General features: G+C 40.2%; 1 protein-coding gene across 5 annotated transcripts in view; it reads left to right on the top strand.

Moving 5' to 3' along the window:
* Positions 1-16,537, top strand: part of arid4a (AT rich interactive domain 4A (RBP1-like)) — a 156,384-nt gene that overhangs the window by 72,098 nt on the left and 67,749 nt on the right. For all 5 annotated transcript variants that reach the window (XM_043697753.1, XM_043697756.1, XM_043697757.1 and 2 more), the window contains 3 exons: positions 3,883-4,018; positions 9,365-9,444; positions 12,480-12,556. In XM_043697753.1, the coding sequence (XP_043553688.1) occupies positions 3,883-4,018; positions 9,365-9,444; positions 12,480-12,556 (293 nt within the window). The remainder of the gene's footprint in view (positions 1-3,882; positions 4,019-9,364; positions 9,445-12,479; positions 12,557-16,537) is intronic.

The following is a 16,537-nucleotide window of genomic DNA, read 5'->3' on the forward strand; positions in this document are numbered from 1 at the left end:
ACACAAATTCCCAGCTCGGCGAACAGAACCACGACAACGGTGGGCGGCACGGTGGCACAGTGGTTAGCACTGCTGCCTCACAGCGTCAGAGACCCGGGTTCAATTCCCGCCTCAGGCGACTGACTGTGTGGAGTTTGCACGTTCTCCCCGTGTCTGCGTGGGTTTCCTCCGGGTGCTCCGGTTTCCTCCCACCATCCAAAGATGTGCAGGGTCAGGTGAATTGGCCATACTAAATTGCCTGTAGTGTTAGGTAAGGGGTAAATGTAGGGGTATGGGTGGGTTTCGCTTCGGCGGGTCAGTGTGGACTTGTTGGGCCGAAGGGCCTGTTTCCACACTGTAATCTAATCTAATCTAATCTAAACGAGCACCCGAGCTACAAATCTTCTCTCAAACTTTGAACTGTATTTAAGTTTTAAACTAGGCAGATTGAGTTACCTGGTCAATGCATTGCCCTGAGAATCACTATTACATATTTTGTTGAGTTGAAATGCTGACGTATGTTCTTTCAACCTGAAAGAATTGGGCTGTATGTATTAATATATTCCGCTTCCAGTTTGCACAAGCATGCCATACTTTGAGCCCATCTGCAATCCTAAATTCTTTGTCAGTGTAATTCTTTGCACAGGCAGGATTATTTGTCACAACCTTTTCCATTTGTGGAATCCCTTCTCACGTTGGACATGGTGCTTCAAGTTATGCAAGCATGGGCTTGTTGGGTATGCTTGTTACCTTATTTCAAATGGACAAAGGATGTCCTATGTATGTATCCCTTTGTAATTATTAACTCGTGCATTTAAGCTCAATTTTAACATTACCATGTAGGCCCAAATAGATGTTATTGCTGTAAAATTCCTGCTCGGCTCATCTTTGGGTTCAGTGAAAAATGTGTCTTCATTGATATGACAAATAACCTCCTTCCCAATTCATATGTCTGATGTGTAGATGATAAGGTTGCTGTATTTGAGTCCACAGCAGGATGTAGTAATTTCCTTCCATGATTTAATGGGCTCCACTGTTGTCTCAAATTCACCTTTAAATACAGCAATTAATGGAGTAGTCAAATAAGCTCCCTGTCCTTGATCTCCTTGAAAAATTAACCATAAGTGTTGGAATTTCTACAGTTCCAGTCTTTGTAGCATTGGCTTTGTGAAACAACCTTGGAAATAGGGTCCCAGTCATTTATTTACTGTGCAAGTTTGATGCTGAAATCGGACATATCAAAGGCTTGCTGTCGGCTAATGGTTGCCCTGATCAGATCATTTTTGGCTGTTTCTTGTTTTAAATCACGAAGGCCGAAGGTCTTTGATGCCCGTTACTCTGAAAATTCATTTATCTCTCAACTTTGAACAGCAGGTGAAGTTAGCTGTATCATGTTGCTTCTGTGCGGTAGGAAACATGAGTGGTATCCCCACAGTCAAGACAGTCTGCCTACAGCACAAATCAGAAAGATGCTGTATGAATTTCAATGCTGCCGTGATGCTCAGTATGTAGACCATACATCCCAAAGACTAGTGGATCACAATAAATAGAATATCCCTTTCAGTATTTTGAAAGGGAAGCTTGTTTGCCATACTCAACTAGCCTCCTCTTGCAAATCCCAAAACACAATTCCAACGTTAGATTCGATTCTGCAATTAGACAGCTTTTGCTAAATAATCATCAGTACGTGTTCATTATGCTGACAAAAAATGTTGGATTGTCATTCAGGCACATAAAGTGACTTGCTTGCATGTAACAGAAGATCTGCAGATTAATACACAGCATCCTGTTCTTTGCAGACAGACAGACACAGTCAGTTTCAGTTCAACGAAATAGGCAAAGCCATTCATTGGCTCATTTCTCAGGGTAATGCATTGACCAACCGGTTTAAAATTTAAACAACGTTTGGCACGTAATGTCATCGTTTGCCTTTTTTATTTGCATTCTTTGATAATAAGACTGCCTAGTGGTTTACTTTGCCAACTTATCAACGCATTCCTTTCTTAGAATATAATGTTTTTTTAACTTTATACGGTATTTCTTCCAGAAGTTTTCCTGATGAGCACAAGAAGAAAACCTTTGACAAAATGTGTTTTCTCAGTAAACCCAACATTAGCCATATTTGAAGGTAGTTCACTAGATTAGATTAGATTAGATTACTTACAGTGTGGAAACAGGCCCTTCGGCCCAACAAGTCCACACCGCCCCGCCGAAGCGCAACCCACCCATACCCCTGCATTTACCCCTTACCTAACACTACGGGCAATTTAGCATGGCCAATTTACCTGACCTGCACATCTTTGGACTGTGGGAGGAAACCGGAGCACCCGGAGGAAACCCACGCAGACACGGGGAGAACGTGCAAACTCCACACAGTCTGTCGCCTGAGGCGGGAATTGAACCCGGGTCTCTGACGCTGTGAGGCAGCAGTGCTAACAACCACTGTGCCACCGTACCTTAGATGTGTTTCATGAACAAAGTTTGTGAGAAGATTTGTAGCTCGGGTGCTTGTTGTTGTGGTTCTGTTCGCCGAGCTGGGAATTTGTGTTGCAGTCGTTTCGTCCCCTGTCTAGGTGACATCCTCAGTGCTTGGGAGCCTCCTGTGAAGCACTTCTGTGATCTTTCCTCCGGCATTTGTAGTGGTTTGAATCTGCCAATTCCGGTTGTCAGTTCCAGCTGTCCGCTGCAGTGGTCGGTATATTGGGTCCAGGTCGATGTGCCTATTGATTGAATCAGTGGATGAGTGCCATGTCTCTATGAATTCTCTGGCTGTTCTCTGTTGAATTCCTAGAGGCATGGCACTCATCCACAGATTCAATCAATAAGCACATCGACCTGGACCCATTATCCGGACCACTGCAGCGGGCAGCTGGAACTGACAACCGGAAGCGGCAGATTCAAACCACTACAAATGCCGGAGGAAAGATCACAGAAGCGCTTCACAGGAGGCTCCCAAGCACTGAGGATGTCACCTAGACAGGGGACGAAACGTCTGCAACACAAATTCCCAGCTCGGCGAACAGAACCACATCAATGTTTCATGTAACTTGATCATGTGAAAGGCTCGATCAATATACAAGGTTTTTCTTTTCTTTTGAATTGGAACAAATTCAAATCATCAAATCCTTGAAATGGAGAGTCAAATTTCTCCGAGTGAAATTGACCAGCAGGTAATCTACTGTCAAACACAAGCCTAATGTCAGTGGTAAATATGTGTTGGAATTCTTACAGTTGCAAAGATTGACACAGGCGCATAAATGGTTCAGTGATTAGAACTGCTGCCTCACAGCTCCAGGAACCTAGGTTCGATTCCAGTCTTGGGTGACTGTCTATCTGTATGGAGCTTGCACATTCTCCCCATGTCTGCATGGATTTCCACCAGGTGCTCTGATTTCTTCCTACAGTTCCGAAAACGTGCAGGTTAGATGGATTGGCCTTGCTAAATTGCACCACAGTGTCCAGGGATGTTCAAGCTAGATGGGTTAGGTACTTTATGTGCATGGTTATGGGGATTGGGTGGGGGGGCGAGATCTGGTTGGAATGCTGTTCGGAGAGTCAGTGCAGACTCGATGGGCTGAATAGCCTTTCTCCACACTGCAGGGATCCTGTGATTCTATGACATAACTACTTGGTCCATAAATTCAGAAATCAGAATTATTAGGATTTAGAATCCACTGTTTGAGAGAGTCTTCGAGGCAGATTCTATGGGAAGTTTCAGAAGAGACTGAATATATGTTTGAAAGTGATTAATTTACAGAGTTATGGACATAGTCTGGAGAATGGGGTTAACTACATAGCTGGTTTTGGAGCTGGTATGCGCAGAACTGAAATATCTGTTCAAACCCGAATAAATGATCACCATTAAGAGCCTAACAGGATTTTTAAAAATGTTTCATACTGCAGACCTGAGGATGAAAGAGAAGAGGAACCAAGTGAAGATGAGGATGATGACAAACGACGTCTTAATGATGAACTTCTGGGCAAAGTAGTCTATGTAGATTGTAATGCAGACAAGAGAAAAGGCTGGTATCCAGCTTTGGTAAGTGAGATAATGCCATCATTACAGGATTTTCCTTTCATCGTCAAGATTGAATTTTCAAACTGGATCATTATCACATAATTTTAAATATTTGTTTTGCTGTCAACCATGACAGCATGTTTGGAAGCAATAAAACAATGCATTTGTTGAGTGATTTAGAAATTAACTTGAATAATAAAATGGTGTTCAATTTATCGCTGAAACATTGAGGGCTACAACTTTTTTTGTAGAGTGAACATGGCATTGTTTGTTGTGCACAATCTGCTTGGATTAAATTTGAACAGGTAAAATACTGCTATTCAATGTAACAAATCAGATAATTCAGGCTTGTTTTGATTGCTAGCATTTGAGTTGCTAGCGATTACCCTAGGCTTGAGAAGGGAAATATCAGCTCATATTTGAGATATGAATTACAATCATAGGATGTAGGAGCAGACGTAGGTCTCTTAGCTTCACTATTCAACGGGATAATGGCTGACCTGATAATCCTCAACTCCATTTTATTGCTTTTTTCCCATAATTTTTGATTTTCTTTTTGATTTAAAAACCTGTCTATCACAGCCCTGTATATACTCGACAAAGCAGTCTTTATTGCTCTCTGCAGCAAAGAATTCCCCCTCATCTCAGTCCTAACTGGATGATCCCTACTCTGGTTCTAGACTCTACCACAGCAGAAACAACATCTGTGCATTTACCCTGTCAAGCCCCCTCAGAATTTGCTATGTTTCAATAAGATTACCCAACTTTCTTCGAACTTTCAGTGAACCCCTGCTGCAAAATGTGATCCTCTTGAGGAAGAATTCATTTGCTGTTTAAATTTGTCTATCAAGGTGTTTGGTAGAACTAGCAGTGTTCCTGAAATATTATCTGTGTAAAAGTAAATTATATTATGGAGAATATATTATGAAGTATCTGATTCATTTCGTATTTGCTATTCCTCTCAAAGTTTTAAAGAAATTTTTGCAAAAGTTGAACTTATACTTTAATCACCTTAATTACAGACAGATTGTGAGTTTTAGAACAAATCTCTCTCCCTATTCTCACCACCTCCTTACAAGTAGGTTGAGATTTAATTTTTCCACTTTTTTAAAATAGTGGCAGTATATTTCCTCTGCTTGCTCTGTCTGTGGGTTCTGTCTTTGCAGGACTGCAACAGCATTGTGGTAAAGTTAAATCAGAAGTATCGCGACTTTACACACTCTTTGATGCAAGGAAAATCTCACAACATACATGCATTTACCAACAGGCAGGAAGATACTGAATCTGTTAGGAGAAAGAGATTGTTAAAATAGTAACAACTTAAGTACAAAACTACCAAGGGTACCAATTTACCCTGCTTTTAAATGGAGCCCAAAGTACAAAATTAGAGTTAGCTTGTGGGATTTAGTTTGTGGGGTGGGTTGATTAGCCACATCCATTCCACCTCCAAAAACATTTCAAATGTCTTTTAAGGAGGCTTTTTTGCTGAAAAGTGACTTCATAGAATCACAGAATTATTACAGTTCAGAAGGAGACCATTTGGCCCATAGTGTCTGCGCTAGCTCGATTATCTCATGCCAATCTCCTGCATTTTCCCCATATCTTTGTACACTATTACTATTCAAACACTGTCAATTGAACCTGCCTCTGCTACATTCCCAGGCATCGAATTCCATGCCCTAACAACTTACTGTGATTTTTCTTCATCATGTGAAAATCTATGCCCCCTTGTTCTCATTTCTTTAGGAAATGGAAACAGTTGCATCCTAATTATTCTGTCCAGTCTGCTCGTGATTTTGAAAACCTCAATCAGATCTCCTCTTAGATTCTTCCCATAGAGAAGAATGCCATCTTCAATCTATCCTCATCCTCATACTTAAAATTTCCCATACCTGGAACCATTCTAGTAAATCACTTCTGCATTCTCTCCAAAGCCTTTGCATCTTTACTATAATGTGTATCATGATATTCCTGCTAAGATCGAACACGTTTTGTACAAGTTCAGCATCACTTCCTTGCTCTTGTACTCTATAGCCTACTAATAAAGCTGAAAACACCGTATGCTTTATTAAATGCTTTCTCCACATATTCTCCCACCTCCGTGATCTGTGCATATATACACCATGTCACTCTGCTCCTGCACCCCTTCAGTTTTGTATCTTCTATTTCATATTGTCTTTCAGTGTTGTTCTCACTTCACATTTCTCTGCATTGGACCTCATCTGATACATATTCATCCACACCACCAACTTGCCAATGCCCTTTTAGGGTTCCAAACCATCCTCCTCTCAATTCTTCCAAGTTTAGTCAAACTTGGAAATTGTTCTTTGCATACCAAGATCAATCTAAATCAGTAAAGGCGAGAACTCCACTACCAACCTCCCAACAGCCCCAAAAACAAATATTGACCATAACTCTACTTTCTGTCACTCAGCCAATTTTGTATCCTTGTTGCAAAGTCTTTTTCCTCACAAATTTATTATGAGGCACTGTTTGATACATCTATGTCACATCAAAAGCATTGCCCTCATCAACCCTTTTGTTATGTCTTCAAAACAGAAAATTAATTAAACATTATTTCCCTTCAGAGATCCATGCTGGCTGTTCCTAATCAATCCACTTTTTTTCCTGTGACTACTGACTCTTTCCTGAGTAATTGTATCCAAAAGTTTCTCCACTACCAAAGATTGAACTAACTAGTCTTTAATTACTGGGATTATCCTGGCAACATATTTGAACTAAACAGTAATGTAGGAATTCTCCAGTCTTCTGGCAACTCGCCAAAGTCCAGGGAAGCATGAAATTTTATGGACAGTGCCTCTGCAATTTCTACCTTCATTTCCTTCACAATCCTTGATACAGCTCATCCAGTCTCAGTACCTTATTAACATTTAAGTACCAACCACCAATATCTAAGTCTATATTTGAGTTCATGATGTCCACCATTATAACTGCTGTATAATACTGTCTTTTTTCTTTAAATTTGTTGTATACTTGTTCCTCTGCAAGCTTTCCATTAGTTAGTGGTCTGTCGACCACACCAAGAAATGTAATTAGACCTTTTTTATCCTACAGCTTAAGTCAAATTGACTCTGAGTGTTTGAGGGCAGAGATATTCTCCTCTTGCACTGCAGTGCTGTCCTTAACCTGCGCTGCTACTCCTTTCCTTCATTTTCTGTTTTATACCCATGACTATTTAACATCCAGTCTTGCCTTTCCCTGGGCCTCGTATCTGTCATGCCATAGTATCATTATACCACATTGCAATCTGCCGATAACTCCACAACCTTATTGACTACACTCTGTACATTTACATGCATGCATGTTAATTCTATTTTGGACTTTATTTCTTACTTCCTTACTCTGACTTAACCTGTTACCTTACTATTTTCTACGTTAGTGCCAGCTGTATCATGAAGTATTTTGCGAAACCTGCTATTTGCCTATACTACTCACATCTCTACCAAATTAGTTTAACGATGACACTAGCAAAACATCCTTCAAGGACCTCAGTCCCAGCTTTTTAAATGTAACCCATCTGGCTTGGACAGATACTACCTTCCCTAGAGCCACTCCCAGGAATCTAAACCTCCGTTTTCCAGCCATGCATTTATCGGCTGTGTCCTGCTATTTCAGTGCATGCTTGCATGTAGCACTGGGAGTGATCTGGAGATTATTACATTTTTGGCCCTACCTGGTAGCAATGTGGACCACAGTTTCTGGGTTTTCACCCTCCTGAAGATTGGCCTTCAGCTGCTGGTGACCCTGGCACCAAGGAGACAATGTAGCATCTTGGAGTCATGTTGATGGCCACAGAAATGTATGTCTGTTCTCTAACTATTGAATCCCCTATCACTATTGATTCTGCTTTCTTCTTCCTCCCTTCTTGTACAGTCAGGCAACTTCCCAAAGAAGCTTGGCTTTGACTGTACTCCCTTGAGGAGCCAGCATCCTTATCGGCTTCCAAAATGGAAAATCAGGTGGATGTCTGTATGGCATGTCTGTTTTTCTTGGACAGCCTGGTGGTCCTTCACTTCCTTCCTCCAGTCCTTGAGCTTCAGTGTTTTGATGAAAAGGTTTTTGTATCCAGAATTTATAAATGCAGATTGTTGGCTGCTTTTTACAAGCCAAAGTTAACACCTATTGCCAGTAGGTGTCGCATGGAGCAGCACTGACCCCTTGACTGTTTCAAAATTGTGCCGTTAAGTTCAGTGCTGTGACAGTGGTGATCAGGCCTCTTGGGGGAGGAGAAATACTCACCATCAAGGATTGCACTGCAGCTGGCTAATTGTCTGTGACTATTCTGTTATCATAACCACAACATGATGTGTTAATCTTCAGTCAACCTGTTAGGACATGTTCTGACACACCTCTGGAGCAAATGGGACTTGAGCCAATGCCTTCTGGCTCAAAAGCAGAGACACTACCACTGTGCCACAAGAGCCAGGCACATTATCTTGTGGGTTGGGTGGAACTAGCAGTCCTGTTGTGTAGGGGTTTTCTTGGTGATGTCCATCTCTGTCACAAATTATAACAATTGTTAGCATTCCAGACCCGTCAAAAGAGGCTTGGGTATTTATTATCTAGCTAACGCTGGCTTCTGAGAAATTTCCGGAAGGTTATTGCTATGTCCAGTCCTGAGATTACAACAGCCACCTTTTATTGTGCTGTTCATAGTATTTTGGATGTAGGTTTGCTCGCTGATCTGGAAGGTTCATTTCCAGACGTTTCGTCACCCTACAAAGTGACATTTTCAGTGGGCCTCCAGGTGAAGCACTATTAATAATTCCTTTGCCCGGAGCCCCACTGAAGATGTCACCTAGTAGGGTGACAAAACGTCTGGAAATGAACCTGGCAGCTCAGTGAACAAATCTATATCCAGAACCACAACCTGAGCTGCAAATCTTCTCAAAACTCGCTGGTCATTGTGTTTTTAAAACAGTATATGAATATATGCTGATATGCATTGATAATTGGTTTTTACTCCATTCATGACAGTTTGGAGTATAAGTTTCTTACAACCTATTCCTCCATCTTGAAGTGTTTTTTTTAATCAGAGCTAATGTTTGGTCCTTACTAACAGACAACTTTTAATTACGCAAACTATCTTCCTGCTCTTGGCTAGCATCCTGAACCTCCCTCAATACTTCAGCGAGAAAACATCCCATTGTGAGTCTATGTTTGAAACTTAAGATGACTATAACGGATTTCAATTCCAATTGAGTGATGAATATCTTCATCTTGTACTAGCAGCAATGCAAAGTGACTTCAAAGTATTGCCAATTTGTTTTCCTAATTGTTTAGCATTTTGGTTTTAGCTTTGGCTTTTAGAATCATGTAAAAAATATTGTTTGCCCTCCATGTTAGGTGCTGTCTCCAAGTTGCAGTGATGAAATCACTGTGAAGAAAGACCAGTGTTTGGTGAGATCCTTTGCCGACTCCAAATTGTAAGTGTAAATATAAAATGTATGGATGCAAAAAAAACTGCTACTTGCAAGATGTTTGAATATGTTGATTTGTTGCGAAAAATAACTAACTCAAAAGATTTTCGGCTGTTCGGAGTCATGTGTGACATTGACATTTTAAATGAATGCTGGACTTCATTGTAAAGCGAAGCTATACATTGGTTTTAATGTTTGTTCGCAATTAGATCATGTCTGCAAATCATTTGGAAACATACTAAACTGCAAATAGATTCTGGAATGTTTAACAAATGTAGTTCACTGGAACTAACTGAGGTTGATTATAATACATATTTCACTTTTATCTTTAAAGTAAGAACAAAGGGAAAAGCCAAAATTTGATAAATTCCTTTAACAATTCAACTATTTGACTATAATAACTTTTAAATTCCATTCCAAAAAATTGTACTGCTGTTTATAAGAAAACAAAAATGCTTCTATTGCAGTGTTTTCTTGAGGGTTCTTCCAGTTTTGTTTTTGAATTCATTCACGGTTGTGGGTGTTGCTAGGTAGGCCAGCATTCATTACACAACCGTAGAACTTGAAACTTTGACCTGCTGCAGTCCATTTAGTTTAGCTATACTCATGATGCCATTAGGGAGGGATTTCTACGATTTTGACCTAGTGATACTGAAACAACTGTGATATAGTCTTGATGTTGCATGGCTTTGAGACATTACAGGTAGTGATGTTCCCATGCATCTGCTGCCGTTGTCCTTCTTTGTGGTAGTATTCATGGTTTAGAAAATGCTAAGAAGCAACGTTGCCTCTAATTTTAGATTTGGTTCTATGAGCCTCCAAAGTTCTTGTATAGCACCAGCTTCCAGAGTGGGAAGGCAATGCCGTGATCAGAATGCCGACGTCAATTGCTATGCGCATAACCTTGGAGCAGCTTAGAATTAGCTTAGAGCAGCTTACAAAGAATTCTTGGTGAATTTCTGCACTGCATCTTGTAGGTGGTGCACACTGTTGCTATTGTGTGCCTGTGGTAGCGGGAATTTAGTATTTGTAGATGTGATGCAAAATAAGCTGGCTGCTTTGATCTGAATGCATGAAGCTTCTTGACTGTTGTTGGAACTGCATTCATCCAGCAAATGGAGAGTATTCGGTCACACGCATGATTTGTGCTTTTTGACAGCCGTTGGGGATTCAGGAGGTGGGTTAGTTGCTGCAGGATTATTCGCCTCTGTCTTGCTCTGGTAGCCACAGTACTTGTCTGACTCGTCCAGTTGAGTTTTTAGTCAGTGGTAAGCCACCAGAAAGTTGATAGGGGAGGATTCAATGATGGTGAAACCATTGATTGTCAAGGGCCAATGGTTAGATACTTTCTTGTTGAAAAAGATCATTGTCAGGCATGTGTTTTGCGCAAATGTTACTTGCCAAGATATTTCCATATCTTGTTGTATTTGGGCATTGACTGCTTCATTGGCTGTTGAGAATGGTGCTGAACATAGTGCAGTCACTGGTGAACATCCCCACTTTTGATCTTACGATGGAGGGAAGGTTGTTGATGAAGCATTTAAAGATTAGAGGGCCAAGGGCATTACCCTGAGGAACTCTTACAGAGGGGTCTTGGAGCTGAGAACACCTCAGCCAACTTCTTTTGTGCCAAGTTGATTCTCACCAGTGGAGAGTTTTCCCTCTGAGTCCCCATGACTCCAGTTTTGCAAGAGTGCCTTGATATTGAAGACAATTATTCTCACGTAGTCTCTAGAGTTCACCTCTTTGTTGGACCAAGGCTATAATAAGGTCATGAACAGAGTGGCTTTGGTAAAACCCCAACTGAATGGCAGCGAGCAAATTACTTCTAAGCAAGTGCTGCTTAAGAGCATCATTGATGACATTTTCTATCACTTGACTGATGATCGAGAATAGACTGATAGGGTGGTAGTTGACTTGGTTGGATTTGTCCTGCTTTTTGTTTACAGGACATACCATGGCAATTTTTCTGGGTAGATGCCAGTGTCATTACTGTTCTGGAATGGCCTTCGTAGAGGTGTGGCAAGTTCTGGAGCACAAGTCTTCAGTACTATCCCTGGAATGTTGTCAGGGCCCGTAGACTTTGCAGTATTCGGTGCTTTGAACTGTTTCTTGATTTCATATGGAGTGGAATTAAATTGTTATAGACTGTTCTCTGTGATGCTGGGGACCTCTAGGGAGGCAGAAATGGATCGTTCAACTGTCACTTCTGCTAGAAGGTTGTTGTGAATGCTTCAGCCTTTTGTGCTAATGTGCTGGGTCTCCTGACTGAAAATGGGGACATATGTGGAATGTCCAGAATCTGCTAAGTCTTGGGCAGAACCACAGAAAACCTCTATAGATTGTTGCTTTATTGATTGAAACTGAACTTTGCTGACCTGAATAGCCTTTTGTTGTCTTTGTTTTTCTCTGAATACATGTAAGTGCAGCTCTCATTTCTATGTTGTTCCTTTAAAATAATCCATATGTAACTTTACAACTTTGTTGATGCAATCATAATTGTTAAAGCAACACTAAAGCAGTTCATACTTTTTGCTTGGTAATTTAAATTGCAGTTTCTAACTCTGACTCTACTAACAAGATTAAAATGACCATTTTAAATACAGTTTCCACAAAACTGTTTTTAAAATTCATTGTTTTTGACTGCACTATCAACTATGTATTCTCAATTGTTTAGACCTGTCGATGTAATAGGCCATCCCTCATGAATAATTATGTGACCATCTGTTCAGGATGGCGCAATGTTCAGAAGGATTTGAGGAACAGGGTGCTTTAAACACTATCGCTTCATAGTTATCATGGTTTGAAGCTTTGTTTTCAAATGTAAAGTTCAACAGGTAGATGTGAAGTAACAGAGATGGTGCATGAATGTGGACAGTTTATTGAACATGAGATAGCTGTATTTACTAATTTGACTTTTATTACCTTGTAAATAATTTAAACAAAGACTGTGAAATTTAGTTGAACATCAATCTTGTGACACAAAACCAGTGTTCTTTATTTTAAGCTAAACTTTGGCATCTATTTTTGTAAAACAACAGCTATCCTATCGCAAGAAAAGATATCAGAGAGCTCGATTGGGACAAAGTTACAAAACAAGACCCAGTTGTTAAACAAGGTAAGGAAACTGGCATCCAAAGTGAAGTGAATTGCAAATATTTCCACTTGCATCTCATGCTAATAGCTGTGATCATCATACTTGAAATGTGGCACTTGAGAATCCTCGCCTTACCTCCCCTTAAACAGCAAGTCTGAATGTCAAGATGAGAGTGGCAAGGTTGAGGGCCAATTTGTGAAACATGTACTTCTGGTCTGCTAAGTTGTACAAGCAGGAGGTTAGTTTTGTTTCATAAATGGAATGCTTTGAGAATCAAAGTTTTTATTTTAGTGCAGGATTTGTTTTTATCATTTGGAAAGCTTGTTATAATGCCATTCCAATTGCATTGTCTTGTGGTTTTCGTTTGAGATGTTGGAGGGAGTGTATGGCTCGAAGAATAATCAGGTTTCGATTCACGCACTTAGATCTAAATGTAGTTTGCACAGGTGGAGTGGAAGTCACAACTCTCATAGCTGATAACTCCGAAGGTGCTAAATTAAATAAGTTGGGGCAGTCTTGGTTCGCTGCAGCAAATTCAAGTTGCATCAGTGAGCAGCTTCACTCAGAGTTTGCTAGTGAAATGTGAAAGATATATGATTTTTGATAGATGAAGACACTTCCATCTATCTTCAACCTGTTCAAAACTCAAAGCGAACATTGAGTTTCCCTCACCAGTTTTGACATTCTCCATCTTGAGAACAAAATTTCACAGCAAAGCATTCTGTTATGGCTCCTGATAATGCAATTGTATTTTGGGCAATTGTGAAGTAACTAAACAAAGCTGTCAATTTTCTCCTGTAGTATCTAATGCAGTCCTTAGAATGCATTCATTATTCTGCATCTTAACATAATGTTAATACAAAACTAAAATACTGTGGATGGTGTAAATCTGAAGTAATATCGGTAAATCGTGGAATATTCAGATCAGGCAGCATCAGAGGAAACCAAAATAGAGTTTGAGTCTTGGTCACTGGCCATGCGTCGGAACTGAAAAAGCTTGGAAATATAAGCATTTTCGCAAATAAAAAAAAGAGGGCTAGGTGAGGGCAGGAGTTGGTTGATGAGCAACATAAAGTCAGTGATTTGTCATTGTTGCGTTCACACCTTCTGTTAGACTTACCTTTTATTTCTTGTCCTTTTGGCTCTTCACACAACTGTTTTGTCATTTAATCTCTCTTGACTTTCACCCCACCACAGACCTTCCCTTTTGTTTTATTTTTCACCTCCCTCTTGCATAAAAACCTGGTGCATTTATAACTTTGTCCAGCTTAATATAAACTCTGTTTTTGTCGGTGAGATGCTTCCTGACATGCAGAATATCTTCCCCAATTTTACACTGTACAAAAAATGCATAAATGCTACATAGATTCAGGTTTTTAAAATTCTTATAAAAGAAGAGCACTGATGTTCTTTCCTAGAGGGATCGAGTGGAAAAGTAAAGACATTTTGCTAACTTGAGGCGAGAGAGTCCAGATTAGACTATATTTAAATTGACTGTATAGTGGCAGAGATGAAGGTCAAGTTCGTTTTTATGAATGTGATAGCAGTTCTAGGAGATTATGCCAATCAGGGAACGTTGAACAGAATGATTGGAGCTCTAGTGTTGAGAAAGGAGAGTTGGCCTGTTAGAGTGCAGGATAGGCATGTTCCTGTTACAGGGATGACAAGAGTCTGGAACCTTGGATGACAGGGGAAATGATCAGCTTCATTTTTTTTGTTGACTAAAACAAAGTCCTTGAATAATATAGAGAAAAGTAGGAAGGAGCTCAAATCGGAACTGAGGAGAGCTAAAAGGATCCTTGAAATAATCTTGGCCAGGAGGTTTATGGATAATCTCCAGGCATTTTATACATGTATTGAGACAAGAGGGTGGCTATGGAAAGAGTAGGCTCATTGAAGGATAAAGAAGGGAGATTATGTGAGGGGCCAGAGGAAATAATAAGTACTTTACATTGGTATTCACCAAAGAGAGGGACATGAGGGATGTTGAGATTAGGGAAAAGTGTGTGAATACTTCCGGAAGGTCAACATAATGAAGAAGGAACTTTGGATGTTAGATAAGTTTCTTTTTCCTGGAAACACAGAGGTTGAGTGTTGACTTGATAGACGCCTACAAAATTATGAGAGGCTTAGATAGAGTGATAGTCTGAGGCTTTTTCCCAGGGTGGAAAGGTCAATTACAAGAGGACACAGGTTTCAAGGTGAGAGGGGGCAAATTCAAGGGAGAAGTGCGGGAAATTTTTTCACACAGAGGGTAGTGGGAGGCTCAAACGCTCTGCCAGTGGAAGTGGTGGATGCAGGCACGTTAGTGAATGGGAGGTGAACAGAGGAACAGAAACCACGTATGGGAATCGGCGCAGGCTTGCTGGGCCGAAGGGCTTTTTCTGGTGCTGTATTCTTCTTGGTCTTTAAACATATAAAGCGTTTCATAATTTCTGAAGAAAATATTTCCACGTAGTAGGTCCATGAATAGACCATGGTCCACAAGGGACCACGAGTAGAACATTATTAAATTAATTTGGTAAATCAAATAAAATTCTTTACCCGAAGAGTTGTTAGAATGCAGAACTTATTAGGAGGTCAATCTTCTAAAATACATTTAAGGAGATGCTTGATAATCATGAGAGGAGCAGATTAGAAATTTATGCTGATGGTTAGATGAAGAGTTTTGCCAAATAACTGGTTTCAGTGCTGTACATGGCATGTAGTGCTACATAAAATAATCTTTATAAAAATGAATATACTCCTTGTTAACATTATTTTGGATTAACATACAGTATATTTAAGCTAACGACCAAAGAAAATTAGATTTATTGGTTTTCTTGGTGAATTCCAGTTAAATTCATAAGATATAGGAGCAGCATTAGGCCATTTGACCCACTGAGTCTGTTTCACCATTCGATCATGACTGATATGGTCCTCACCCCCATTTTTCTGCCTTCTCCCCTTAACCCTTCACCCATTACCAATTAAAAATCTCCTCCTTAAATTTACTCTCCCACCATCTACCACACTTTGGGGTAGTGAATTCCACAGATTCACAACCCTTTTGGGAGAAGTAGTTACATCTCAACACTCATTTAAATTTGCTACCCGTTATCCTAACATTATGATCTCTTGTTCTAGAATGCCCCATAAGATGAAGCATCTGCTCTACATCTGTCTTATCCATACTTTTATTATCTTGAATATATCCATTCTTTGAAATTCCAGAGTATTGGCCTAAACTGTTCAGACTCCTCATACAACAAACCCCTCATCTCTGTGATCAATCTAGTGAATCTCTTCTGAACTGTCTCCAGTGCCACCACATCTTTCCTCAAGGGGACCAAAACTGTGCACTATACTCCAGATGCAGGTTCATCAAAGCCTTGTATTGTTGCAATAATACTTCATTACCTTTAAATTCTATTCCTTTAGATATAAAAGGCAACATTCCATTCAATTTCTTTATTATCTGCTGTACCTGCAGGCTAGTTTTCTGTGACTCATGAACGAAGACACCCAGGTCCCTCTGTACTGTGGCACCTCGAAGTCTCTCCCCATTTAGATTATAGATCGCCTTCCCATTTTCCGAACCAAAATGCATGATCTCACACTTATCCACATTAAACTCCGTTTTGGCCCACTTTCCTAACCTATCTATATCCATTTGTTTCCACATTGCAATTTACAGTCCTGTCTATTTTAGTTGTCCACAAATTTGGCTGTAGCGCATTCTAGTGCTGTATCCGGCACCCCACTAGTTACTTGCATCGAAAAAAAACCCATTTATCTCTATCTTCTGTCTGTTAGCCAGTCACCTATCCAAGCTAATAAATTACCTCCAATTCCCATATCATTCAACCTTGTGAATTAATTTTTTGTGCGGCACCTTATTAAACACCTTCCAGAAGTCCAGATATACTGCATCTATAAGGTCCCCACTGTCCAGTTTGCTTGTTACAGCTTCAAAGAACTCTAGCAAAATTCTCAAACATGGTGCCCTTCATAAAATCATGG

Source organism: Chiloscyllium plagiosum, chromosome 10, assembly GCF_004010195.1.
Source record: "Chiloscyllium plagiosum isolate BGI_BamShark_2017 chromosome 10, ASM401019v2, whole genome shotgun sequence".
Lineage (NCBI taxonomy): Eukaryota > Metazoa > Chordata > Chondrichthyes > Orectolobiformes > Hemiscylliidae > Chiloscyllium > Chiloscyllium plagiosum.